Here is a 25,865-nt window from a genome sequence, read left to right as displayed (position 1 = left end):
AGACTTAAGGGCTGTGTTCTAGAACCCTCCTACAGGTCTCAAAGAGAAAGGGCTCACCCCGCCCGGGATGTGTGGGTGGGTCGGTTGTTGGTGAGGGAGGCACACAGGAAGGTTTCCTCCCAGGAGGGTCTATTCGTTCAGCCGGCATTCTGAGTGTGTCTATTGTGCCCTGGGTGCAGGGAACACAATGGGGTGCGAAGCGGGGACTGTGGCGGTGTTGGGCAGAGGAGAGGAATTTGCAGATTCCTGAGACGCAGACTGGGTGGGCGTGAGAAGGAAAGGTTCTGTGCCTTGGGTAAGGGGCCCCCAGCCAGTTGGACCTCCGACAGGGACAGCGCAGGGCTTAGGGCGGCGCTCCAGCCTCCGGCTACCATTGCCCCAGCCTCAGCGCCCGACAAGCGGTGTCCAGCAGGGGGCGCTCACGAACCGGGCCTTGGACCGAAACCTTGAGTCCACCACACAGCCGCGGGAACGACTGTGAGGGTCCACTGGGTTTCCACCCGCCCCACCCTCCAGACCGTTCGGGTCGGAGAAGTCGAAGTTAGAAGTCAGTCCGCAAAAATCTGCCCGGAGCCACAGCCCTCGGCTCCTGCGTCTGCCTAAGTTCTGGACCCCAGCCTGGTCAAAAAGCCTGAGTCCGGATTTCCCAGATTCCGATTCTGGGACACCCCCTCCTCCCTCCAACTCTGGCGGCTTAGAACCTTGAATCTCTTTTCTTCCCTCACCTACGTTCACGCACCTGATTAGGTGCCTGTTTCTTTAACGATCAAAGACGTGGGCGGCGGCGGGGGTGGTGTGTTCGCTCTCGGCTCCCCAGCCCCTCAGTAACTGTACCGTTATTAACATTATAGACATCAGACCTGCTCCTGCGCGCCCTGGCGGCGCGGGGCGAAACGTGCGGTGCTCTCCCAGCTGAGCCCGGAGGCTGGTCCTGGAGTCGTGGCTCCCATCCCAGGCCTGGGCGGACTCTGCCAGGGCAGGCACTGGGCGCTCCGGGGTCGAAGGCGGGGGTAAGGGTTGTCTTCTCCACACCCCCCCGGGGCCGGCTGGGGGAACAAAAGCGCTTGCTGAAGAGTGGGCGGGTGTCGCAGGGACCCCTGGGAGTCTGAGCTCTCTTCTAGGTGGCGACCACATCCTTAGCCGCCGTCCTGGCCCCGGGAGCCCTGTGTCCCTGCCGAATTCCCCAGGCTTCTGCATCCCCGGCAAGTGAGCCTAGAAAAAGAGGGTCTTACTTGGCCCGCGGGCCCGGGTGGTTCCCGGGACGCTGGGGGGGGCGGGTCCCTGCGGGCCTGGGAAGCTCCCCACAGAGAATGAGCGAGCCCATTCTCCCTTCTACTCCCCAGCCCTGTCTTCTAGTACATCAGCGCTTCCAAGTTGTCCCTCGCCCACCTGCCTACCTTTCCGCCTCCCAGACGACGGCAAAAAGAACCAGAAAAAAGGTGAAAACTGGGTGTAGGGTCCACAAGCTGTGCGCCTCCCCGCCCGAGCCTCGGTCCCAGCCTCTCTGGTCGGCGCCCCTCCCCCGCGCCCAGGGAAGTCTCCAGGACCAACGACCCAGGACCTGACTGTCCATCCTTGCAACTGGTCCCTCACCTCCCAGACCCCTCTTCCAGGACCGAGACTCGCGGAAACGCCCCCCCACCCAGCGTTCTCATTACGCACCCCCCCCCCGCACTCCCCTCCCCCCCCCCGCCCTTGCTCCGCGGACAAAGAGGCTATACCAGACCCGCCGACCGCGCCACTCCCTGGCCCAGCCTCAGGGACTCATTCGCAGCCTAGGGGGCTGCTTGCGCTGTCCCACTGCAGAGTCGAGGTGCGCTCAGCGTTCCACCCTCCTTGAAGACACCATCCCTCTCAGGGCGTCCCTGTGCCCCCTCCCCCAGTTCGTCTGTGGGGACCACAGGCCCAGGCAGGTGGAGTGAAGTTCTGGGTTCTCAATTCTGGTCGGAAGGAAAGAAAGGTGCTGGTCCCAGCCCGCTGGGCCGCCTGCAGCGACCGCAGGAGTAGGAGAGAGGGAGGGATGCAGAGCGTGCGAGCGCAGGTCGGTTCATATTTAATTTACAAAAGATCCTCGGAATGAGTCGAATAGTCTCTTCAGCTGCAGCGCTCCCCGTCCGTCTCTCTTCCCCCACTTCTCCAGCTCATTAAAATGCTCAACACTCAAATCGGAAGATTGATCTCCGCAGAGGCCCCAAACCCGGGCCATCGACCCACCGGCCAGAGAATCCCCCGGTCCCGGGTGAGGGCTTGGGGGCCGTGCGTGCCCCGAGAGAGCTCTAAGTCTACGGGAAAGGACCAGGGAAGGGAGGAGGCTTTGGGGGAGGGTGTCTCCTGGAGCCAGTATCCCCTTCAGGATTCTGGCCGGCAACTCTGTCTCTGGGGCTGCAATGGGCAGTGAAGGAGAGTTTTAGCCAAATGCCTCGACATTCCTGTGCCTCCACCTCCTCCTCGCTTAAAGAAATGTCGGGGTTTCGCCAGAGACAGGGAGCGGGAGTCGGGAACAGCAAGTATTCGAATCTGCCGAGGCCGGCTGTTGTGTAAGGGTGTGAGACATGCTGGCGGTGGCGGGCCGCGGAGGCTCTGGGGGCTAAGTGTGTGGGGTGACTGTGTGTTTGCTGGTGAGGCTGTGAAGGCGTTGGCGAGGGAGGGACAGTGAGAGAGATGCTCCGGCCTTAAGTTCACACTGCTCTGGAGGAGCTGACGTTTTGTAACCATCCTTGTGCTGTTGTCTGCCGCAGCCCCGGGGCCCCATTTTCCCGGAGCTGGCAAGATCCGAGGGTGAGGCACTTGGGTGCGCCCAGGCCGTCCCACTGGGGAGGCGCACCCACCGCACCCGGGAACGCGCACAGGCGGCTCATTGGGCTACGGGCTTCAAGCGCTGGTTTAGCTACAAAACAAAAACAAAAGCAAAAAACAAAAAACGAGACTTAAAAGAGTATGGCTTAAGAGGCTGGCCAGGGCGGCGGTGGGCTGGGGTCCAGACGTTTCTTTCCCGGGCGCCTCGCGGGGTCCTGCGCTCGCCTCTCTTCGGGTTGGACTGGCGGGGGGCAGGGGAGACCATCTACCCAGATCCTAGCAAAAATAGCAGGGAGGGTGAGACGCTCTGCTAACACTATCAATTATGCATCGTGTTGAACGTGGCTTCGGAGAGGAGGCTGGTAGTGGGGAGGGGGGTGCGGGAAGGAAGGGTTCGCGGGAGCCGGCTGCGCACAGCGCAGCAGGTCCTACTTCAGGTCGGTCTGTGCCACAGCCGGCATTTGCAAAAAGAGTTTAAAGGCAAAGACACGCCCCCCCCCCTTCAGTCGTGCGCTTTGCCTTCCCCCAAATTCCTCAAAGATGGTTTGTCTCACGTGCTGCGGGGCGTAAAAGCGGCTCTCGTTCTATTAGCAGCGAAGCTCCCCGGCCCCGGCGGGACTCGCGCGTGAGGGTGAGTGAGCGTGAAAGTGTGTGCGTGCACAGGAGGGAGAAAATGGTGAGTGTCCCGAGTGAAGGTGTGCCTTTGAAAATGTGTGTGAACGTCAGGAGGCCTCAACACATTGACTCGGTTATTATTACATGATGATGGATAATTCTACCATGTGAAGGTCAACTGTGCGGACGGTGTGAAGGTCTGTGTGTTTCTGTATCAATGTGTGTTTGAACGTGGTGGGGGGAGGATGGCGATGTGATTAGGCATAGTGACAACGTCTACAGATGTGTAAATACGGAGGGACGTGGGGTATGGGTGTGCGTTGAACTGGGAAGAGTCCAGATGAGGGCGGTGAGTGTGGGGGGCGCCCCTTGAGCCCAACGTGTCTCAGCCTCGGGGAGAGCCTCTACGGCTTTAACAAATGTGGATGATGCGGGAGGTGGGAGAGGCTGTGCGCGTCCCTGCCGCGCCGGGAGCGCGCGCGGACTCTCTTCAGTCTGCAGCCAGCCAGACGTGGGGGGAACAGACGCGGAAGGAAAAGCTGAAGCGGGACCTAAGGGCTAGGGAGGTCTCCATACTTACCTGTCCCTTTCTCTGCCCCTCCCTGTCTTTTCCACAGCCAGCAACAGATGTGGAAAGCGCCCTTGGGCAGTGTCCTGGCTCCGAGACCTCAAGTCTGGAGTAGGGGCTGCAGCCCGAGGGCAGTGCGCGGAGAGTCAGCGAGCAGCGGGTAAGCCGCGGGACCGCCCCACAACCTCAACCCAGGGTTATGGTACCCACCTGGGTTACCATAACCCCCTGGAGCTATGGGGGGGGGATACGGAGGGGTGGGGAGGGTCCCTCCCCCAGGAGCAAAGGCAGCGTGAGGGAACCCGGGTTCCCAAAGATGGGCTTGTGGGAGGGGCTCTGCCCAACCTGCTGGGAGTTCTAGGTGGGAGCGGGAAGTCTCCCCGAAAGCGCGTTTGTGTGGCTGGGTATAAGGTTTTATGGGGCAGTGAGGGGGCGGGGCGGGGTTGAGGTGTGCTAGCTTCGTGGAGCCGTAGAAAAGGGACAGAATCCTGCACGATGACCTGTCCGTTGGGGACTCCTGTACCCTCTGGGAGCTGCCTGGGCTCCTCCGTGATGGGAGGGGGGATTCTTTGAATCTTTAGTGACATCCTCCTCAATGCTCCAGGTTCATGCATGGGGAAGGACCTCCTTCCTCAGACAGAAGTTGACACAGCAACCTTGGTCCTCCCCTCGAGGGAGTTGCAGCCCAGGGCAGGCTGCTTCAGTATAGGGGGATGGGTGGCTAGGAACCTACTGCCCCAGTCCCGCCCGCCTCCCTCCCACCTCAAGTTCTCTATCCGCTGGGATTTCTGTCTCAGTGGAGGGCTTTTGTGCATGCGCAAGCGAACGCCTGTGCTGCCTGTGAGCGGGTGGGTTCGTGTGAGGACTTGTGTCCTTGTGTCTGTCAGCTCACACAATGAACAGGAAAGCACCGCGACGGAGAACCCTGTCCGGATGCTAGGTTCAGCTGAAAGAACAATGAGGTCTCCAGGGTATAGTGTGTCCATGTCTGGGTGTCGTTGTGTTTGTGTGCTAGAAAATGTGCTGTGAACCTCTAAACCCCTGCAGAAGTTGCACGTTTGGTGGCGTGCCCAGGCTGTGTTTGTGGTGTTGTGTGAATGTATGGGCGCGTGTGTGAACGCGGTGAGTGGGACAAAGAGCTTGAGGAAAGACAACAGGCCACAGACAGAAATACTTTTTCTGTGTACCTTTGTCACGGAGTTAAACGAAGGCTTAGAAACATACCTGCGGGTCAGGGCAGAGCCCAGAGCAGACAGGGGAGCGGCTGAGTCTCTGGAGTGCCAGACTGAATGGGTAGGTGGGGGTGGGGGGTAGGGGTCGAGGCACAAGTCCGCTAGAAATGGAAGTCAGGTCCCGAGAGAGAGCATGCATTGAATCCTGAGACTTTTATTGCGCCCCAACTCGTGTCCAAGAGAGACTCTTGGGCACAGAGAAGGTTCCTGGGGCCCCAGGGTCTGCCCCAGAGGGGCTTTTGCGGAGGCAGAGCTTAATAGAGAGAGGGAGGCTGGATCTCAAAAGTCACCTTCTCCCCTCTTTCTCCAGCTTCCATCCGCAGGATCCGCGATGGTGCCCTTGTGGGCTCCGTGGCTGGCCTGGGCTCTGCTAGGAGTGGCCGGAGCGTGCCCAGAGCCGTGCACCTGCGTGGACAAGTACGCGCACCAGTTCGCAGACTGCGCCTACAAGGAGTTGCATGAGGTGCCGGAAGGACTGCCGGCCAACGTGACCACGCTGAGTCTGTCGGCCAACAAGATCACCGTGCTGCGGCGCGGGGCCTTCGCCGACGTCACGCAAGTCACGTCGTTGTGGCTAGCGCACAATGAGGTGCGCACGGTGGAGCCCGGCTCCCTGGCAGTGCTGAGCCAGCTCAAGAACCTCGACCTAAGCCACAACCTCATATCCAGCTTCCCGTGGAGCGACCTTCGTAATCTGAGTGCGCTGCAGCTGCTTAAAATGAACCACAATCGTTTGGGCTCGCTGCCCCGGGATGCGCTCGGTGCGCTGCCCGACCTGCGCTCCCTGCGCATCAACAACAACCGGCTGCGTACCCTGGCTCCTGGCACCTTCGACGCGTTAAGCGCACTGTCCCATCTCCAACTCTATCACAACCCCTTCCACTGCGGTTGCAGCCTTGTGTGGCTGCAAGCCTGGGCCGCAAGCACCAGGGTCTCCTTACCAGAGCCCGATTCCATTGCGTGTGCCTCGCCTCCCGCGCTGCAGGGGGTGCCTGTGCACCGCCTTCCCGCCCTATCCTGTGTACCACCCAGCGTGCGTCTGAGTGCTGAGCCCCCGCTCGAGGCACCGGGCAGCCCCTTGCCCGCCGGCCTGGCGCTCATGCTACACTGCGTCGCTGAAGGACACCCCACACCCCGCCTGCAGTGGCAACTTCAGATCCCGGGTGGCACCATAGTCTTAGAGCCTCCTGTCCTGAGCCGGGAGGACAACGCAGATGGGGCCGATGACGGGGAGGAGGAAGGAGATGGGGATGGGCCCACGCAGACGGAGGCCCCAACCCCGACTCCAGCACCCGCTTGGCCCGCGCCCCCAGCCAACCCACGTTTCCTGGCCCTCACAAACGGTTCCCTGTTGGTGCCCCTCCTGAGTGCCAAGGAAGCAGGCATCTATACCTGCCGAGCCCACAATGAGCTGGGGGCCAACTCCACCTCACTACGCGTGGCAGTGGCGGCTGCCGGGCCCCCAAAGCACGCTCCTGGCGCCGGGGGAGACTCTGTAGGGCAGGCCCCTACTTCTGAACGCAAGTCCACAGCCAAAGGCCGGGGCAACAGCGTTCTACCCTCCAAACCCGAGGGCAAAATCAAAGGCCAAGGCCTAGCCCGGGTTAGCATCCTCGGGGAAACGGAGGCGGGGCCGGAGCAGGAGGAGGAGGAGGCAGGTGAGGGAGAGGAAGCAGAAGACCCGATCTCTGCGGATCCGGCGGAGGAGCAACGCTGTGGCCACGGGGACCCCTCGCGGTACGTGTCCAACCACGCATTTAACCAGAGCGCAGAGCTCAAGCAGCACGTCTTTGAGCTGGGCGTCATCGCGCTGGACGTGGCGGAGCGCGAGGCTCGGGTGCAGCTGACGCCGCTGGCGGCGCGCTGGGGATCTGGGCCTGGCGGGACTGGGGCAGCGGGGCGGCCGGGGCGGCGGCCGCTGCGCCTGCTCTACCTGTGCCCAGCTGGGGGTGGCGCAGCAGTGCAGTGGTCGCGCGTGGAGGAGGGCGTCAACGCCTATTGGTTCCGCGGCCTGCGGCCTGGTACTAACTACTCAGTGTGTTTGGCGCTAGCCGGGGAGGCTTGCCACGTGCAAGTGGTGTTTGCCACTAAGAAAGAATTGCCCTCGCTGCTGGTTATCGTGGCGGTGAGCGTATTCCTCCTGGTGCTGGCCACCGTGCCCCTGCTGGGCGCCGCCTGCTGCCACCTTTTGGCCAAACACCCCGGTAAGCCCTATCGTCTTATACTGCGGCCACAAGCCCCAGACCCCATGGAGAAACGCATCGCCGCCGACTTCGACCCACGTGCCTCCTACCTCGAGTCCGAGAAAAGCTACCCGGCAGGCGGCGAGGCAGACGTCGTGGAGCCAGAAGAGGCTCCCGGGGAGGGCCTCGACGAAGACGCGGAGCAAGGGGACCCAGGTGGGGACCTGCAGAGGGAGGAGAGTCTGGCGGCCTGCTCTTTGGTGGAGTCCCAGTCGAAGGCCAACCAAGAGGAGTTCGAGGCGGGCTCTGAGTACAGTGATCGGCTGCCCCTGGGCGCCGAGGCAGTCAACATCGCCCAGGAAATTAATGGCAATTACAGGCAGACGGCAGGCTGAATCCCCAGCCCCACCGGCCTGCCCATTCCCATCCCCCACCTTGGGTGCCTGGGAGAAGAAGCCTAGGGCTGGCAGGATGTACGCCCACCACCCCACCCGCAACCTTTGCTTACTCCGCCCCTTTACCAGCCCCGACCTTCATTACTGGGGACTTGGAGAGGGGAGTGGGATGACTGCACCAGTTCCCAGCCACCCATTATCATCATTGTCTTTGAGGGCTCAATTCCCCTCCACGGCAAGCACAGTTACTCACTCTCCTCTCTCCCTATAATGCACCACCCGCTGACCGGGAAGCGGAATCCACGCCTCTCCATTCCCACCCTAATTGTTATCTGCGATATCTGCTCTGCAGCCTGCCCCACGGTAGGCTCTGGAACCAGAGCAAACAGAGGAGACCACGGAAATATCTGGTGGTAATGCCGTGGCGTGGGGTCAGCCAGCGATCCGTAGCAGATGTCCCTTGCGTGGAGTGCTGTAGGGTCCCACCTGGACCCCTACTCCAACATTTCTGGGGTGCACGTCCCAGAAGCCAGGAATCCGTGGCAACTCCCTAGTTTTAGTTTCAAAGCCCCCTTGCGGCTGGGAAACAAACCCTTCTGTCCCCCCACCCCCAATCCGCTTCTAATCAGCTGGAGCCAAGCCCGGTGCCTGGGGCGCCTTTCAGCTCCGCGCTCCGATTTTCATATTTTCGTAGGGGTTTTTTTGTTTGTTTGTTTTGTTTTGTTTTGTTTTCTCAAAGACAGCGACGCTCCGGGTCCGGTGCTAACACCCCCTTCCCAGCCTCTAGGAAAATTGGATGTGTGTGAGGGGGTAGAGCAGGGAATCCGTTTTCTCTCTCCGGCTCTCCTAACTTAAAGCGCCGAGGAACGGCGCTCCCTTTTAACGCAGAGAGCGTGGGCTTGGTCCTGGGTGAATTTCGTTGTGGGTGACTTGGGGTTTCCGGAGTTCAAGCACTCCACAGCTGGGGTTCCGCTGCTGCACGTGGCCCAGACCTCCGTTCGAGGTGCGCTGGGGGCAAAGGAAGCCAAGTGCGGTCTTCCCGGGCCGGGTTTTGTGCAAGGGCTTGCGCCCTGGTTCGCACAAAGCCTGCGCGTGACGGTGCCTCGGGATCCGGATGGAGAAAAGCCCCTGGGTCCTCGCGTCTTCCCGCCCCGCCCCTCCTTCCACGAGAACAGTATTTGCCTGGCGTGTAGTCCTAGACGAGCGTGCTCTGTAGGAGAAGTCTGTATTCTATAAAGTGTAATCGTGTAGTGTAGGGGGGTGGGCGGGCAGGCAGGTGGGCGGGGAGGGAGGGGGCGGGAGGGTGGACGCGGCGCGGCGACTGGGGCGGGGTCCTTTTTTTATTCTTGGAGGTGAACGTCGGGATTGTGATGGGGGGGTGGATTCGGTCGTCGGGACCTGCCAGTCCTTCGCGAAGCGCAGCACAAGTGCGGCCCGGGGCGGAGTAGCTCCCCCACCCCGGAGCCCGCGCCCTTTTCTAAAGGCGTCTGTATGTAAACAGTCAATAAAACAATCGATTTGATCTGGGCTTGGTGACTCTTTGTGGGGGGGGGGGGCAGAGGAAGGAAGCCTGGGGGATGCTGGAGGAAACCGCAGTAGGAGGGAGCCCCCAGGATCCTCCCATTGGGATCCTTTGTGTGAGTTCGTGTTGCTTGGACTGTCCTGTAATTTTGCCAGGTGTTTACACCCGGCACCCGCTCCTTCTTAGTGCCTCCAACTCCGAGCGGCAGGGGGCGAAACCACGTGGGCTTGAGGAGGTTGGAAATGAGTGGGAGAGGTTTCAGGGAGGGTGGGGGTGGTCCCCACAGACGGAACGACAATTCAGGGGTGCGTGTGTGTGTGTGGGGGGTGCGCCTGAGTGTGTTGTGTAGCTGCCAAATACTCCTTGGGTTGACATAGTCGCTATGATGGGGTGTGACGCTGTGTGTGTGTGTGTGTGTGTGTGTGTAGACTGCCTCGTTTCTGTTTCAACTCCAGTCCCTCTGTTCTCTGAGAAGCCAGTGGGGGAATTCACAGGGGCATGTGCGCATGCCCAAGCGTGTGCCTGTGTGTGTGTGTGTGTGTGTGTGTGTGTGTTTATGTTTGGAAGGTGCTCAGTGAATGATGGACAACTGACAAGGTCTGTGAGTCTCTTGGGGTGAGTGGAGGTGAGTAGAATCTGGTTGATTGAATCCTCCTAGAATTGAGGCTTCTTGTGTTGAGGAGAACAGGAGAAAGAAATGGCAGGAGCCAGAGCGGGAGCTGTGGTCCTGACCAGCCTCTGGTGCTTGGGTTGGGCTGGCTGTGAGTTCCAGCTGAATCCCCCTGCAGAATAGGGAGTGGCCAGGAAGGGAGGTGTAAGAAAAGGCATAAAAATAGGGGAGCAGGTCAAGATTTCGTCCCTACTCTTCAGCTTCCAGTTTCTTCTTCCTCACCCGGACAGTGAGTATTAAGACTTCCTAATGGGACCAGTGCAGGTTGGGGACTGGGCCCATGTCCAAACACCCAGCCTCCTATCCTAGCCTGTCTCCTGGCAAAGACGGCAGCTGGGATTCTTCCCAGGGCTGGAGCCTCGGTTCCCTGCTCAGACCAGCAAACCTGTGTCCAAGAAAAAGTCCCTTCTGAGAGTCACAGTTCCATTTTGCCCCTGCAGCTCACCTCACTGTTGGGGACACAGCTCAGAAATATCATCTTGTATTATAAAAGCTTTGTTTTCCTTGAAAATGCTGCCTTTGAGCAGGGGGCAGGGACTGGCTCAATTTTTGTAACTGGTTCAGGAATCCACCCACATGACTGCATTGGGCAGAGGCCTGGCTGGGCGGGTGAGTGCTTAGCAGTTCGGGCCTAACCCAGTTCTCTGGTCATGGGTATAGAGGGAATGAAGGTATCCTTCCTGTCCTCCCTAAGGATTAGGGGTTTTGCTGGAGACCCCCTAGAACCCTGAGTGCCCCAGGCGGATAGGCAGAGTTCTGAGAGTTCTTCCCCTCCTTTGTCCTGGGCCAGTCTTCCTAATGGACGGACACCCACAGCCGAGCTAGCCTAGTGCTGTCAGGGCAAAGCCAGGCCCAAAGGCTCAGGTCCCGGGACGGGACTAGGCGGGTGCTGGAGGTGGAGGACCAGGGTGCCATGACACACTGTTGACTGTCCACTGGGATACCAGTCCCCTCTGGCCCTTACCAGCTTCTGTGCAAATGGAGGATTGGCACGTACCCAGAATGTTCTCCAGCCTCTGGCCTTCCTTCCTATCTCTTAATTTTATTCTTTCATTTCCTCCCCTTCTCTTCTCTCTCTTTTCTTTTTCTTTCTGCATCTGCCTTATTTATTCATTGAAGAATCTCTTAAAGGTCCAGGGTTGGAAGGAACCCTGAAGCCTTGCCCAGCGGAGACGTCATTCCTTCCTCAGGTGTTTTAGGAGCTCCATCGTGCTTACCCAGTGCTGGGTGTGGTGTCTAGATGGGGTGTTTGTCCAGATCAGATGAGGGTCCTCAAACATGCGGTAAGGATTGGGTGGAAGCCAGTGCCAGGACGGGAGGGAAAGAATTCACCTGAGGCAGAACAAAGGAGACAGAAGCTTATTGAATCCACCCAATGGAGCGGAGGGCAGACCCCAGAGGAGCAGCTATCTGCAACTTAGGCAGTGGGCGGGGGCTGTCTTTAAGAGGGGGAAGGTGAGCAGGTATGGTAACTATGGAATTTGCCTTTTTTGGTATCTGGGCCTGGTTGTAAGCAGCCCATTGTTCAGGGAGGGCCTCTGGATATTTTGAGTTGGGTCCCCTATATTCAGCCAGGGGGTCTCTGTGGGCCCTTTCTATATTCCATTGTTCAAGGCTATTTTCCTGCACAATGGGGAGCCCACTCCTGCTCTCTCCCCCCAAGTAACAGACTGTTGAGCAGTATAAAGGTCACATCTCCGGGAGATCCCGCAGAGGTCTGCTGGTGAATACCACCTCCATCCCTCACTCCAGGGCTGTAAAGCTTTCCATTCAATGCGCGTGTGCGTGTGTGTGTGTGTGTGTGTGTGTGTTGTATGCGCCTACGGAGGGGACCTGGAAAACCAGGATGTGGCCTTGAATCAGATTGGAAACCTGTCTGCAGGAAGGTGATTTGAAAGGAGTGCCCCCGTCCCCCCCAAGTGTCTCCTAAAGATCAGCAGGAATGAGAACCATCATGAAGATCATTAGGGAAAGTCCATTATACAAAGGGACACAGGGCTTCTTTGAGAAAGAAGCATCTGGAACAGACACCCCCCCCACCCCCCCAGCCACCCCATGCTTCCTGATCTTGTGTTTGGAATGAAGCCCCCCACCCATGACACTGGAATAACAACCACAAGTAAAGCTAACATTTCTAAAGATTACTCAAATCAGTAAATGTTTGGACAGCTAATCCCTGGAGGTGAGGCTAATCTTGATTTTCCCTCCTTGATCTCAGGGCAGAACATTTTGGTAGGGAAAGGAAAGGGGATGGCGTCTTGCTACAAGGTTCTTGCCCCAGATTCATTCATATCAGAGCCCCAGTTATGGTATACTCCACGGGGAAAGAAGGAGCCTCTGCCCAACAGAGACATCATCCGCAGAGAAAGAATGATGATGTCTGAGAAACAGAGAAACTGGAGGGCCTTTACCTTTCAGGCATGAGGTGCATTTTCTACAGAAAAACCCAACTTCAGGGACTAGGACCTAAGAAAGGCCCCAAGTAGAGACCCTAAATTGTGAAATCTGACCTAACAAATACCTTTACCTTGTAAATTGCCCACATGAAGATATTGACAAGAGCAATTCTGTTGGAAGATAGGGGATGGGGCAAGCAGAGCCATTTCAGCTGTGATGTGTCAATTAATTGATTGCATTTGTAACACACCCACCTACACATATGTGTTCAATGACAAGATTTTGCCTTAGGACTTGGTAGAGAATTATGCACTGAAAATGGAAGGTCTGCTGTGACTGGCATATAAAAGAGATTGAATTAGAAAATGTCTTGCAGTATTAGCATTTAATTCTAAATATGGCCAGTTTTCCTAATGAGACTTGATATGGATTTTTTAAAAAACCATCCAGAGACCCCATGATGAGCAGAAAATAAAACCAACTCGTTGGGTTAAATCAGTTGGAAAGACTTTGTACCATTCCTTGGTTGAGCAAGTAATTTAGGTAATTTGAAGATGATATGATTTTTTAAATTGTGCTAATTGCTCATGCTTTGTCTGGACATGTGAACGTAAGTTTAATAATTAAGTTTTGGTCCACATGGAATAAGGAAAATAAATGTTTATATTTTTATCAACTGTTTATGGCTTAAACATGTCCCCTTGTGTATTAAGAGTTAATTTGGTTTTGGTAAATTAGATGCACTTTCTCTTAGCAACACTCTAGCAAACTGGTCCTTAAATTGAGTCTAAAAGCCATTCGAGGCATCCAGCCATTTGAGAGAAAAACTGCTACAATCATAAACATCAGAGAGGAACTTGGTAAGAATTGATCAGTGTTTAAATAGGGAAAGAATGGGAGTGGAGAATTAATTATCAATGCTTTTTTTTAGTAAAAGTGACTTTTGTGTATTTAGACAGGCTAAAAATGTTAATGGTCACCTAGTAAATATTAACAATGAGTAATTAAAATTAATTAAATTAAGTTAAAATGACTTATTAATAACATTTATTGAACTCCTACCATATTTCAGGGACACACATACTATAGAATTTATAATCATTACTTTATTCATCTTTTTGATAATCTTGTGTGGTGATAATATTATTATCCCAACTTAGGCAAAGAAAATCAAAAGCAGAAAGGTTAGTCATTTGCCAAAGGTCATATAGCTGGTGATTTGCAGGATTGAGGTTTGTATTTTGCAACAGAGCTCTTAGCCATAAAACCAAACATCCTTCTGATACCTCTATAAATCAGATTAAGTGAAGGATAATATATTTTATATATTGCTAATTTTGTTGCTGATTATCAAGTTTGTCTAGAAAAAGAGTTTCTCTTGCAGTCTCTCTTATTTCTCAAAATAGCCATTTTATCCCCAGTTATAAAAGTTATGCATGAGGCGCCTGGGTGTCTCAGTGGGTTAAAAGCTCTGCCTTTGGCTCAGGTCATGCTCCCAGGGTCCTGGGATTGAGCCCCACATCAGGCTCTCTGCTCAGCCGGTAGCCTGCTTCCCCTCCTCTCTCTCTGCCTGCCTCTCTGCCTGCTTGTGATCTCTATCTGTCAAGTAAATATATAAAATCTTAAAAATTAAAAAAAAAGCTAAAAAAAGTTATGCGAGATTAAATGTAAATGGGTAGAGCCCCTTAGGAAAAATATTTGGCAGTATACAAAGGTGAAAGATACATTATAGCTTATGACTCAGCAATTTCACTCCTGGCATCTCCCTGATAGAAGTGAGCACGTAAGCCTATCAAAAGACAAACAGGTCTTTTGGTGGACACAAGTGCGAGAACGTTTGTCATGGCTTTATATGTAATACCCCAAATTGAAAATAACCCACATAGCCACCAAGGGTAGAATGGGGAAAAAAAACTGTGGTATATTCATATAATAGAATAGGACACAGCAGTGAAAAACAAACAAGCAAACAAGTTTCAACTTGTTTCAACAAGTTTCAACACACAGCAGCATGCACGCCATAATGTTGAGGGGAGAAAAGCCAGGCACAAAAGAATGCGTAAGGTGTTATTTCATTCATATGAAGTTCAAGGCAGGCAAAACTAATTTGGGGAGAAAGAAGTCAGAATAGTGTTGGAAAGTACTGACCAGGACTGAGAGGGTATTCGAAAGAATGTTTTGAGGTGCTGGAAATGTTCTCCATCTTATTCTGGGGGGTGATTTCAGGAGTGTTTATGCATGTAAAAATTCACCAAGCCGTATATTTAAGAGTTGTACGCTTTATTGTATTTGTTATACCTCGATTTTTAAAAATGGAAAAATAACCCTTGGAAATACAGCCACCACGTAATGTGTACTCCGTACAGAACTGCACTGTCCGATACAGTAGCTACTGGCCAATGTGGTTATTTAAATTTAAAATTTAATTAATTAACATTAAATAAGATTCAAAATTCAGTTCCCGGTCACATTAGCCTCATTTCAGGTGCTCAATAACCCCACGTGGCTAGTGGCTACTATATATTGATTGGGCAGCAGAGATGACAGAACATTTTTATCATCACAGAAAGTTCTATCAGTGGTGTTGTTACAGAAAAATGAAAAATCCAGAAGTGTATAGAAAAAATAAGTTATTATTGGAGCACTCAGATGGCTCAGTCTGTTGAGCGTCCAGCTCTTGGTTGTGGCTCATGGCATCATCTCAGGGTCGTGAGATCGAGCCCTGCCTCGAGCTTCGTGCTCAGCTCAGATTCTCTCCCTCTCCCCCTGCCCCTCTGCCAGCTTGCACATGCGCTCTCTCTCTCTCTCTCTCTCTAAAATAAAATAAATAAATAAACTCTTTTTAAAAAAGAAAAAAGAATTTATTATCTATATAAACCCTATCCCATGGAGAGCAGAGTTAACCTTTTAACATTCTTTCCAGTCTCTTTCTGCAGAATTGTTCTTAAATTACATAAGTATCACATTCTTGTCCTAAGGTCATTGAATAACGGATTCACTGAAACTTCCCTCCACCTGCAATCCCAGAGCTCTCCCCAGGGGTCATCACTCTTACGAGGGGTGAGGGGTAACCGGGATCTTTTCGGACCATTTTTGCAGGTGTTTCTAACAACGCACATATCTGTATGGAAATATAAGCAGTGTCATTAACACCACCCCCATTCAGGGAGCTTTCCCATCTGGTTCGGCTCAGTGTCCCCAAGGGGATGTGTAGGCTGTTATCTCCACCATCCACACCCCACCGGGATCTAGGACTCTACTCCCCTTCTTCTTGACCAATGGTGGTCCTGGGATAGTATGAGAACAATGTCAATAAAAGATTATGAAAACTGCAAAAAAAAAAAAAAAAGAAGAAAGAAAGAAAGAACTGATGTCACCTGGGGTATGTCAGACACCTGCTGGGTGTTCCTGGAGCTCGGTGCTGACCGGGACTTAAGTGGAGCGTTTACTCCATACTGCCGGAATGGAGAACTAGCCTGTGGCCCAGGGCCAGCCTGCTGGTGATACTTGCTACGGGGAAGCCTGGGAGGTCTGCATGCATGACTCAGCTCCCACTGGAAACTCTCACAAAGGTCTTGCGTTGCCTTCACACCACAATGGAGCCCGTAACTCTTCTGCAAGGTTGCCCAGAATCCTGCTGGTCCCAACATGATAATTTTCTCTCTGGGTAACACCGCAACGGCTTCTGGCACAGGCTCCCTCTGACTCAGACCGACACAACTCTCCGTGTTTACTTTTGGAGTTCAGTTCTTAATTCATTAATTTTTAAACTTTATTCATTTTAATGTATGCCTTTAGAGCTATTAATGTCCCTCTAAGTGCCATTTTAACAGCAGGCCCCAAGTTTTGATAGGTAGTGTTTGCATTGTCATTTAGTTTTAAATATTTTATTTCGTGAGATTTGTTCTTTGATTCATAAATTATTTAGAAACATGCTTTTAAATATCCAAATGTGTGTGTGTGGTTTTTTTCCTGCCACTTTTGTTTTTTGATACTGATTCATTTGTATTGTCAGAGAATTTGGACTGTATGATATTGGTTATGAGTTATTAAATCTTGCTCTGAGGAATAGTATGTAGTGAATTTTTGTGAAGGTTTATGTATGTTTGAAAAAAATGTTCATTCTTGGATTGGGTTTGTGATTATGTGGTCATTAGGTCAAGTCTGCTAATTTTATTGTTTTTATCGTCTGTTTCCTCATCAATGTTTTTTTCCACTTGCTCTATTAATTTCTGAGGAACATGTGTCCAAATCTCCTTCCCATGATTATGGATTTGTCTCTTTTTCTGTCATGTTGTTCACTTTGCTCTGCATATGTTTTTTAAAAAATTTTTTTATTTATTTGACAGCGCAAGAGACAGTAAGAGAAGGAACGCAAGCAGGGAGAGGGGGAGAAGGAGAAGCAGGCCTCCTGCTGAGCAGGGAGCCTGATGCGGGGCTCAGTCCCAGGACTCTGGGATCATGACCTGAGCTGAAGGCAGAGCCCTTAACCCACTGAGCCACCAAGGGGGGTCCCTGCTCTGTATATTTTTGAGGCAATGTCCTAAGGTGTATTCTTTTCCCACTAAATTTTTATTGGAATTAACATGCATACAGGGAAGTATTTTCACAAAGAGAAAACATGTACAACCGGCCCTCAGATCAACAAAAGGAGCACCTAGCAGCCTCCCTGTGTTCTCTCCCCTCACTCCTCTGCCTCCACGCTCCTGCCTTCTAACAGCATGGATTCGTTTTGCCTGCACTAACATTCTGCTTGTGAGATTCAGTTGTGTGATTGTACATGGCCCATTGCATTATGTTCTTGCCTCTGTTGTTCCTTCTCACTATTGTATAATGTTCCACTGTGGGAATACACAGATTTCATTTATTCATACTACTGTTTTTGGACATTTATGCTGTTTCCCATTCGGGGCTATCAGCAATCGTACTGTTGGGGCACCTGGGTGGCTCAGCTGGTTAAGCATCTGCCTTCGGTTCAGGTCATGATCCCAGGGTCCTGGGACCGAGCCCCAAGTCAGGCTCCCTATTCAGAGGGGGTCTGCTTCTCCCTCTCCCTCTGCCCCTCCCTACCTGTGCTTACACATGCCCTCTCTCATGCTCTCTCAAATAAGTGAATAAAATCTTTTTAAAAAAAATAAATAATGCTGTTGTAAATGTTTCTGTATTTGTCTTTTGGGGAACTGATACATTTTTGAGGGACTAGAACCACAAGGTGTACAGTACACATGGATAGCTTTGACAGATACTGCCAAACAGTCTTGCAGTGTGTACCATGTGACCCTTGCACCAGCAGTAAGAATCCTCATCAACACTCAGACGTTGTCTGCTTTGGGTTGTAGACATTCTGTTCGGTGTGGAACAGTGTTGCACTATGATTATAATTGACATTTTGCTGATTAATACATTGAATACTGTTGTTTACTGTCCATCTGGATAGCCTCTCATGTAGGGTATTTTACTCATTCTTCCATTGGAAATAAGAATCTTTTTCTTTTTCTTTTTCTTTTTTTTAAGATTTTTATTTATTTGACACAGAGAGAGAGATCACAAGTAGGCAGAGAGGCAGGCAGAGAGAGAGGGGGAAGCAGGCTGCCAAGCAGAGAGCCCAGTGCGGGGCTCGATCCTAGGACCCTGACATCATGACCTGAGCCGAAGGCAGCGGCTTTAACCCACTGAGCCACCCAGGCACCCAAGAATCCTTTTCTTATTGATTCATAAGAGTTCTTTATATTTCTGCAATATGAGTCCTTTGTAAATAAAATGTCTTTTCCCTTGCTATAGCTTGCTTCTATTTTCACTCTTTTTTTTTTTTAATATTTTATTTATTTATTTGACAGAGAGAGACAAAGCAAGAGAGGGAACACAAGCAGGGGGAATGGGAGAGGGAGAAGCAGGTCTCCCATGGAGCAGGAAGCCTGATGCGGGGATTGATCCCAGGACCCGGGGATCATGACCCGAGCTGAAGGCAGATGCCTAATGACTGAGCCACCCAGGTGCCCCTATTTTTACTCTTTCAAAAAAAAAAGATCTATTTATTTGAGAGAGAGAGAGCCAGATCACAAACAGGGGAGGGTGCAGAGAGAGGAGAGAGAGAATCTTAAGCAGATTCCCGGCTGTGCACAGAGCCCGATGACCCCTGGGCTCTCTCTCACTACTCTGAGATCATGACCTGAGCTGAAATAATAAGTCTGATGCTCAACCTACTGAACCACTCAGGTGCCCCTATTTTCACACTTTTAATGGTGTGTGTGTGTGTGTGTGTGTGTTTAAATAAAAAGCTGTTCCTAATTTTAACACATTTCAATTTATTGATTTTTTTTTTCTCTATGGTTAGAACCTTTTTGAACCATGTTTAAGAAATTTTTGCCTAGGGGCCCCTCCATGGCTCAGTGAGTTAAGCATCTGCCTTCCGCTCAGGTCATGATCTCAGGGTCTTAGGATCAAGCCCTGCATCAGGCTCTCTCTGCTCGGCAGGGAGCCTGCTTCCTCCTCTCTCTCTCTCTGCCTGCCTCTCTGCCTACTTGTGATCTCTGTCTGTCAAATAAATAAATAAAAATCTTAAAAAAAAAAAGAAAGAAAGAAAAAGAAATTTTTGCCTATCCCAAGACTATGAGAATATTATCTTATGTTTTCTTTTAGAAACATAATTATTTTACCTTTTACACTTAGTCTGCAAGCCATCTGGACATTATTTTTGTGTATGGAGTAAGGTGGGATCAAGATTCAATTTTTTTCCATGTGACTATCCAGTTGACCGTACACCTTTCCTTGAAAAGATGATCCTGTCCCCTGCTATAAAGCCTTGGCACATTTGTCATTAGTTAGATGACCATATATGTGTTTTTTTTTTTTTCCTGGACTCTCTGGCACTGCTTCTGTCATCATGATTCCTTCTGTGACTTTTCTGTATCCCTATTCTACTTTTAAAGATCCTTGCAATCACACTGAGGCCACCCAGATAATCTCCCCATTTTAAAGTCAACCATTTAACAATTTGAATCCTGTCTGTAACTTTAATCCCCCTCTGCCATGCAACCTAACATTGTTACAGGGTCTGGGGATAAGGGCATATATATTTTTGGAAGGCTATTAATCTTCCTGCCACAATGACTGATCCAGTTTTTAAGAATCCTCACTAGCATTTGGCGGCATTACTATTTTTTATTTTAGTCGTTCTGAGAGTGCGTGGTAATATCTCACTGATTTTCCTTTGCATTTCCCTGGTGGCTAATGACATCAAGCATCTTTTCATGTTTATAGCCCACCTGAATATCCTTTTCAGCAAAATGGTTCTTCATGTCGTTTGCCCGTTTTCTCATTGGATTTTTTCCTTACTGTTGAGTTTTTAAGTTCTTTATATATCCTAGATACTAGTCCTTTGCTGGATACAGGGTTTGTGAGTATTTTCTCCCACTCTGTGGCTTGTCTTCTCAACCTCTCAACAGGTCTGCCACAGAGCAGGTTTCACGTTTGATGAAGTCCAGTTTTCAGATTTCCCTTTTATGGATCATGCTTTTGGTGTCAGGTTGAAGAACTCTTTGCTTAGCCCTTGATCCTGAAGATTTTCTTCTATGTTTTTCTAGAAGTTTTATAGTTAAAGGTTTTACACTTGCATCTGTGATCACTTTGGTGTTCATGTTTGTGAAAGGCTTGAAGTTTAGGTTGAAAGCACATTTGCCTACAGATGTTCAGTTGCTCTGACACTTTTTAAAAAAATTTCAATTAGCCAACATATAATACATCATTAGTTTTTGATGTAGTGTTCAACGATTCATTGTGGCAAAGGCTATTCTTATTCCATTGAATTGCTTTGCACTTTTGTTGAAAATCAGCTGGGCATATTGGTGTGGGTCTATTTCTGGGTTGTCTATTCTCTATTGATCTATGTATCTATCTCTCCACCAATACCACACTGTATGGATTATTGTGACTGCCTTAGCCTCACCCAACAGAATGTAGCAGAAGGGCCACGGGACTGTAGAGACTGGATCTTAGGAGGCCTGTAGCTCCGTCTTTCTCCCTCTCACCCTGATTACCATGCTTTAAAGAAACCCTAACTAATTTCCTGCAGGAGGAGCCACCACATTGAAGTGAACAGAGGAGTCCCAGCCAACAGCCATCATCAGCTGCCATACACACACTGAGGACATCCTGGACTCTCTAGCCCCAGTCCAGCCGCCAGCTGACAGCAGCCACATGAGTGATCCCAGGGAGGACTAACAGAAGAACTGGTCAGATCACTAGCCCACAAGACTGTGAAAAATGAGAAATCATTTTTGTCTTTAACCACTAAGCTTTGGGGTGCATTGTCATGGTGCAGTAAATACTTACACTTGTAAATCACATATAACTGGATTTTCAGAAACCCAGTCCAAACACCTTTCTTTCCACGGATAACAATGTATTCACAATTTATTGTACTGAATGATATGTTTGGATCTCTTCCTATCACCTTATTTTGAGTTTCTTATCTGCCAGGCTTTTGGGTTTCTTTTTTTCCTCCTGTGTCTTGCCTTTTGTTAGATAGATCAAGTTTTGTTTATTGTGGTTTTCCTCTCAGGGTCTGGAAGGTACAAATTCTATTTCTATTCTCCTGGTTTTTCCATTGAGGAAACAAAAGAATATATCTGAACCTGTCTATTCATTTTTCGTTGACTATAGGGTGTGCTCTGGGTGTAATTACATTGAATTTTACCCAACAGAAAGGAAGCTACTGTTTGTGGCCTGGAAAAATATAAAATATAGAGTAAAGCAATCAGAATCACCACAGGATAGGAACCCCATGGTCTGTGTGTGCGTGGGTGTGTGTGTGGCTGGGAAATAGTTGAGGGATGCCATTCACCAGCAGTGGCCTCCTGCTCACCACTCTGACACTTATCAAAAGTGTCAGTTTCGAGAGCTTGACAAACTGTCTGCAAATGCCCATTGCTTACTGTCTGCTTGGTCTCAACCACATTTTAGGCAGACTTCCCCCTTTCTTACAGACCTGAACTCTGCTTTACCCCAAGCCTGAGCAAACACAAGAAAAAGGGAACGTACCCCCTTACTAGCCTCTCCTGGGAACTGGCTGACCACAGTGGGACACTTTTCTGGTCAGATCTCACTGGCATTTACCCTTGCTGTTCAGCTTCCCCTCTAAAGTTTCTGCTTCTCTTTGCTTGTCTTCCCTCTACCCTATGAAAGAAAAACACTTCTTTCCGTTTGCTTTGTTTATTTATTTTTAAAGATTTATTAATTTATTTATTTGAGAGAGAGAGACAGAGAGGATGAGCAAGGGGAAGGGCAGAGGCAGAAAGAGAGAGAAAGAGAATCCACAAGCAGACTCCCTGCCGAACACAGAGCCTGATACACGGATGGACACCAGGACCTTGAGATCATGACCTGGGTGGAAACCAAGGCCCCTTAGCCTACTGAGCCACCCAGGCACGCCCCGCCCTCCGTTTGATTTTAAAATGCTTGCATGGTTCTGAGACGGGAGTATTCTTCCTCCCTATTGCAAAAGTCTTTGTTTCTAATAAAATCTATCTCTGTCTAAGCCAGGATTTGCGTTTATTTTACATAATCCTCATTTGCTGGGATTGAAAAATTGGATAACAGCAGAAACAGTAGACTCCTTACAGGCAAGAGGGTCTTACTCAGCTCTTTGCTGGAACACAGGCTGCACTCGAAACATAACCGCTACTAACTGTGTGTTTCAGGAATGAATGAATGAATGAATGAGTGGGTGAACAGAAAGTCGTTCAGCTCAGGAGATGGAGATGGAAGCTGGGAGACTTGATGCCTGGCCCCTCTTTGCCCCAGCATCTAAGTTCTTCCCATTTATAGTCCCAGTTACCAAGGATTCTGGAAACACATCCTTCTGCCTTGGAAATATGTTCAGTTGAAAGCAGGAAGCTTTGTGCTACTTCTCTAAAAGAGCTACCTCATTTAGAACCTGATTACTAGACGGCCTTGCTCCTGCAGGAGTCCGTGACTGGGTGGCAATAATGGAGTTCACATAGTTACCTGTGACAGCCTCACGTGCAGCTCTAACAGCTGGTCGGAAAGACAAAACGTTTTGCAGTGACTCGAGCTCCCTGCCGACCCTTGCCTTACCTTCCCCCAGGTTTCCTTCTCCAGCTTTCTGCAACTGGATATCTACACGTGTCTCAGCAGCAGCCTCACCCCCCCCCCACACGTGACTGAAGCAGGAAGTCGATCTGTTCAGCTCAGCTGCTCCTGCAAAGCCGAGTGACTAACATCTGTTCACCCTTCCCCTGAAGGTGTTGCTAAGGCCCATCCCTGTCCCCTGGTGGCTTTGTCAGCCTTGTTTAGATTTTCATCACTCTTGACCAGCTCTGGATTATTTCTGGATCCTCTGTCTGTCCTCTGACAAATCCCACATCTCTGCCAGCTTCCTGGTGTCTTTAACTCTGAGAGGCATGGAAAAACGACATTGTCCAACAGAACCAGCATCCCACTGTGGCAAAAATAGACTTGTCAAAAGCGATTTGGGCACACATGAATGTCCCCAGTCGCTGAACAGCCCTGGTTTTCCCCATGGCAAGAGGTCCCTCTTTAAGCATTTTTATGGTCTGATTTTAATTTCGATGGCTTCATCTCTTTCTTCCCTTTACTTAAAAAAAAAAAAAATCACTTAAGTCCATTTTTAGCTGATGACTCCTTCTCTGAGCCCCGAGCTCAGCAACAATGTAATTATGGGACAGTGAGAGACATTCCACCTGGACCTGGTGGTGTGTGCTCTCTGGGGCTCCAGTCTGCAGGCCAAGTCTTACTTATCTCCTCCCTCCGGCCTTGCCTGTAGCTACCCTGCAGTCTGGTGGCCTGGCCCTGACTTCCCCAGGAATCTTTTCCAACCAGCTGACCTCTGCCTGGTCCATCCCAGTGTGACAGAGCACCAGCTTCTTCCCGGGGAGTGGGTTGCTGAATGGAGCAGGTCCCACCCCGTGGGGGAACTGATGACAAAGCTCTGTCTGATCCATGCCCCCAGCATGCTCCCTCTGCCATGATTCAGCTGCATCCCTGAAACTGGCATCTGCTCAATCTCCCCGCCCCACCCCAGTGCAGAGAAGGGAGGATATTATGTTAGTGAAATCCTCCCTGGCTCACAGTGCCCAATGCTTGCCCCTCCCCCACATCTCTCAGTCCCTAGAAGGCCTAGAAGGAAGCGTGAGGATTCCAGCTTCACCTCCAGCCTCTCCAGCTACAGTAGAAGAGCTGTGTGCTGGTCTAGAAGAGTCACCGTGAAAACCAGCTCTGGTGTGGAGAGATGACACACTCTTTTTTGTTCCAAGAGATGTTCTTCTGCTCTCTTTGCAATGGGGGGGAGGGGGCGCAGGCCTCCTGGGTTGTGTGCAGCAGCCTGGCTCGAGATCTGGTTACCACTGATGGAGGCTGAATCTCTCACAAATCCAGGTGAGACAGTTGTCTCTAAATCAATCGAGATTTTTCATCTCCTGCCCCAAAACACAAATGCTCTGCGGAACTGAATTAACCCCGGGGCATATCACCCAGACTCTACTGCGTTGTGTCCTTGATTGCTTTATGCAACATAAGTAAAGGTATGTCTCCTGATTCGGGTGTTGCAAATAAAATGTCCTATAGGGAAACAGGACGTTAATTTTTTTTAATTGATTTATTTATTTGAGAGAGAGAGAATGTGTGAGAGTTGGGGGAAGGGGAGAAGGGGAGAATCTTCAAGCTGACTCCCGGCTGACCACAGATTCCCAACGCAGGGCTCGATCTCACAACCCATGAGATCACAACCTGAGCCCCAACCAACGAGGTAGACACTTAACTGATGGAGCCCCCAGGCGCCCCAGAAGGGGCAGTTCTGCGAATGGCTGCTCTAGCCCTTCACAACGCAGAGCTGATTCCGTGAGCTGCTCCAGCAAGCAGACATTCTCAAGCATTGCAAGCAATGCGTTGAACATGGCAACAAAAACATGTTCCTCCTAACTCTTGGGTATTTTGATCTGAAAAATGGAGCTTCAAATTGTTTTCCTGACTTTTAGGAAGATCTTAAGGAAATCACAGCATATATGAAATCAAAGATTGTTGCTATCTTTTCCAAATGCAACCTAGACTTTGCTCATCTATCGGCATATGCGGCAAACGGTGCAAAAATAAGTTCTAGAGAATTCTATTCAGTCTGTGAACTTATCAAAAACATTTTTTTTACAAATCTTACAGCTGAAGGTCCTGCTTACCTTTTATAGAACATGGGAGGAAAAAAGCTGTGATTTGTTTACCTGTGATATTGACTTTCATAACATAATTTTTGGTCATTTTTCAGCTTCTTCAAAGCTTGCAGAAGCACTTAATGAGATTTCTTATTATAGAAGTGGAAGGAGATAGCCTCCTTAGACATATGCCTACAAGATGTCTTGTAGAAAAGACGTGAAAACGTTGGCCTGCTGTAAATGGTATTTTCAAAGTGTGGAAATTTCTCTAATTTGGAAATATACTGGCGATGAGACTGGAGAAGAGGGTTACTGTAAAAATGGAAATTTACATGCTATTTCTCCAAAACTGTTTGATGACCTTTGGAGAGGCCCGGCAAAAGGGTGAACCAAGTGCACCTGACTAATTCCATTTTGTTTTAGGTGTGACAACACCCCACCCAGTGAGGGGGAAAAAATATGAGTCATTTCTTGGAAATAAGACTGCTTCAGAACTCAAAAAATTATCACCAGTAAAGGACAGCCAAGTTAACGGAACTTTCTGTTTCTTTACTGAAACTATAATCTACCTGAAATCCAACTTCAATTTCACAAGTTCGAATTACCTCTGTGTTTTAAAACCATTTTTCCTGAGAAAAGATGTTAAGCCTCGGAAGACATTTGACGTGCTTCGAATTCAAAATGAGGACCGTTTTAGACATGGGGAGCTTCTCTGAAGAATTTATGGATCCAAGGACCTGATGCAAAAACTGTTGGTCTATTAAAACAAGCCCATCGGCGCAGAGAGAGGACGGACATTCTTGGCGAGGTGGAATTTAATCCCGACAGGTCTAAAAGGCTGTTACTGCCGAAGCAAAATCTTAAACATCCCACGATCAAAGCCCTCGGTTGAGAGCATACTTAGCCTGGTGTCGTCACATTGAACTGACACGAGGAGCACGTGTGGTGTGGGCTCCAGAAAAGCAGCGTGAATTTTCCATTTGTCTCTATTTGGGTTTACCACGACACGAAAGACGAGGATATTCTAAAGGCTGCAGGAGATTCAAGGAAGTGTTACTGAATGAGGAAGCTGAGAGAATAAAAATACCCACCTCATTGGAAGAAAACACGTCATTGTCATTTCTTTCTTTTTTTTTTTTTTAGATTTATTTACTTGAGAGAGAGAGTGCACAAGTGAGCAGGGGGAGGGGCAGAGGGAGGGAGAGATATTTTTTCTTTAAGATTTTATTTATTTATTTGAGAGAGAGAGTGAGAGAGACAGCATGAGAGGGGAGAGGGTTAGAGGGAGAAGCAGACTCACCGCAT

General features: G+C 50.3%; 1 protein-coding gene across 5 annotated transcripts; it reads left to right on the top strand.

Moving 5' to 3' along the window:
• The first annotated feature begins 842 nt into the window (after positions 1-842).
• ISLR2 (immunoglobulin superfamily containing leucine rich repeat 2) lies at positions 843-9,311 on the top strand. Of its 5 annotated transcripts, none has more exons than XM_004758395.2 (3): positions 843-1,010; positions 4,029-4,139; positions 5,522-9,311. In XM_004758395.2, exon 3 carries the CDS (start codon positions 5,543-5,545, stop codon positions 7,787-7,789), a length of 2,247 nt encoding a protein of 748 aa, XP_004758452.1. In that variant the 5' UTR covers positions 843-1,010; positions 4,029-4,139; positions 5,522-5,542; the 3' UTR covers positions 7,790-9,311. The 5 variants fall into 5 exon arrangements, with proteins under 5 accessions (XP_004758452.1, XP_004758448.1, XP_004758446.1 ...); XM_004758391.3 differs by lacking the exon at positions 843-1,010 and adding an exon at positions 1,747-2,239; XM_004758389.3 differs by lacking the exon at positions 843-1,010 and adding an exon at positions 2,695-3,427.
• The last annotated feature ends 16,554 nt before the right edge of the window (positions 9,312-25,865 follow it).

Source organism: Mustela putorius, unplaced genomic scaffold (genome assembly GCF_011764305.1).
Source record: "Mustela putorius furo isolate JIRA1106 unplaced genomic scaffold, ASM1176430v1.1 tig00003972_pilon_pilon_pilon, whole genome shotgun sequence".
Taxonomy (NCBI): Eukaryota; Metazoa; Chordata; class Mammalia; order Carnivora; family Mustelidae; genus Mustela; species Mustela putorius.
This window is presented reverse-complemented; position numbering and strand designations above follow the sequence as displayed.

Coding starts and splice junctions, on each gene's coding strand:
- ISLR2 (XM_004758395.2), top strand. CDS start 5,543: ATGGTGCCCTTGTGGGCTCCGTGGCTGGCCTGGGCTCTGCTAGGAGTG.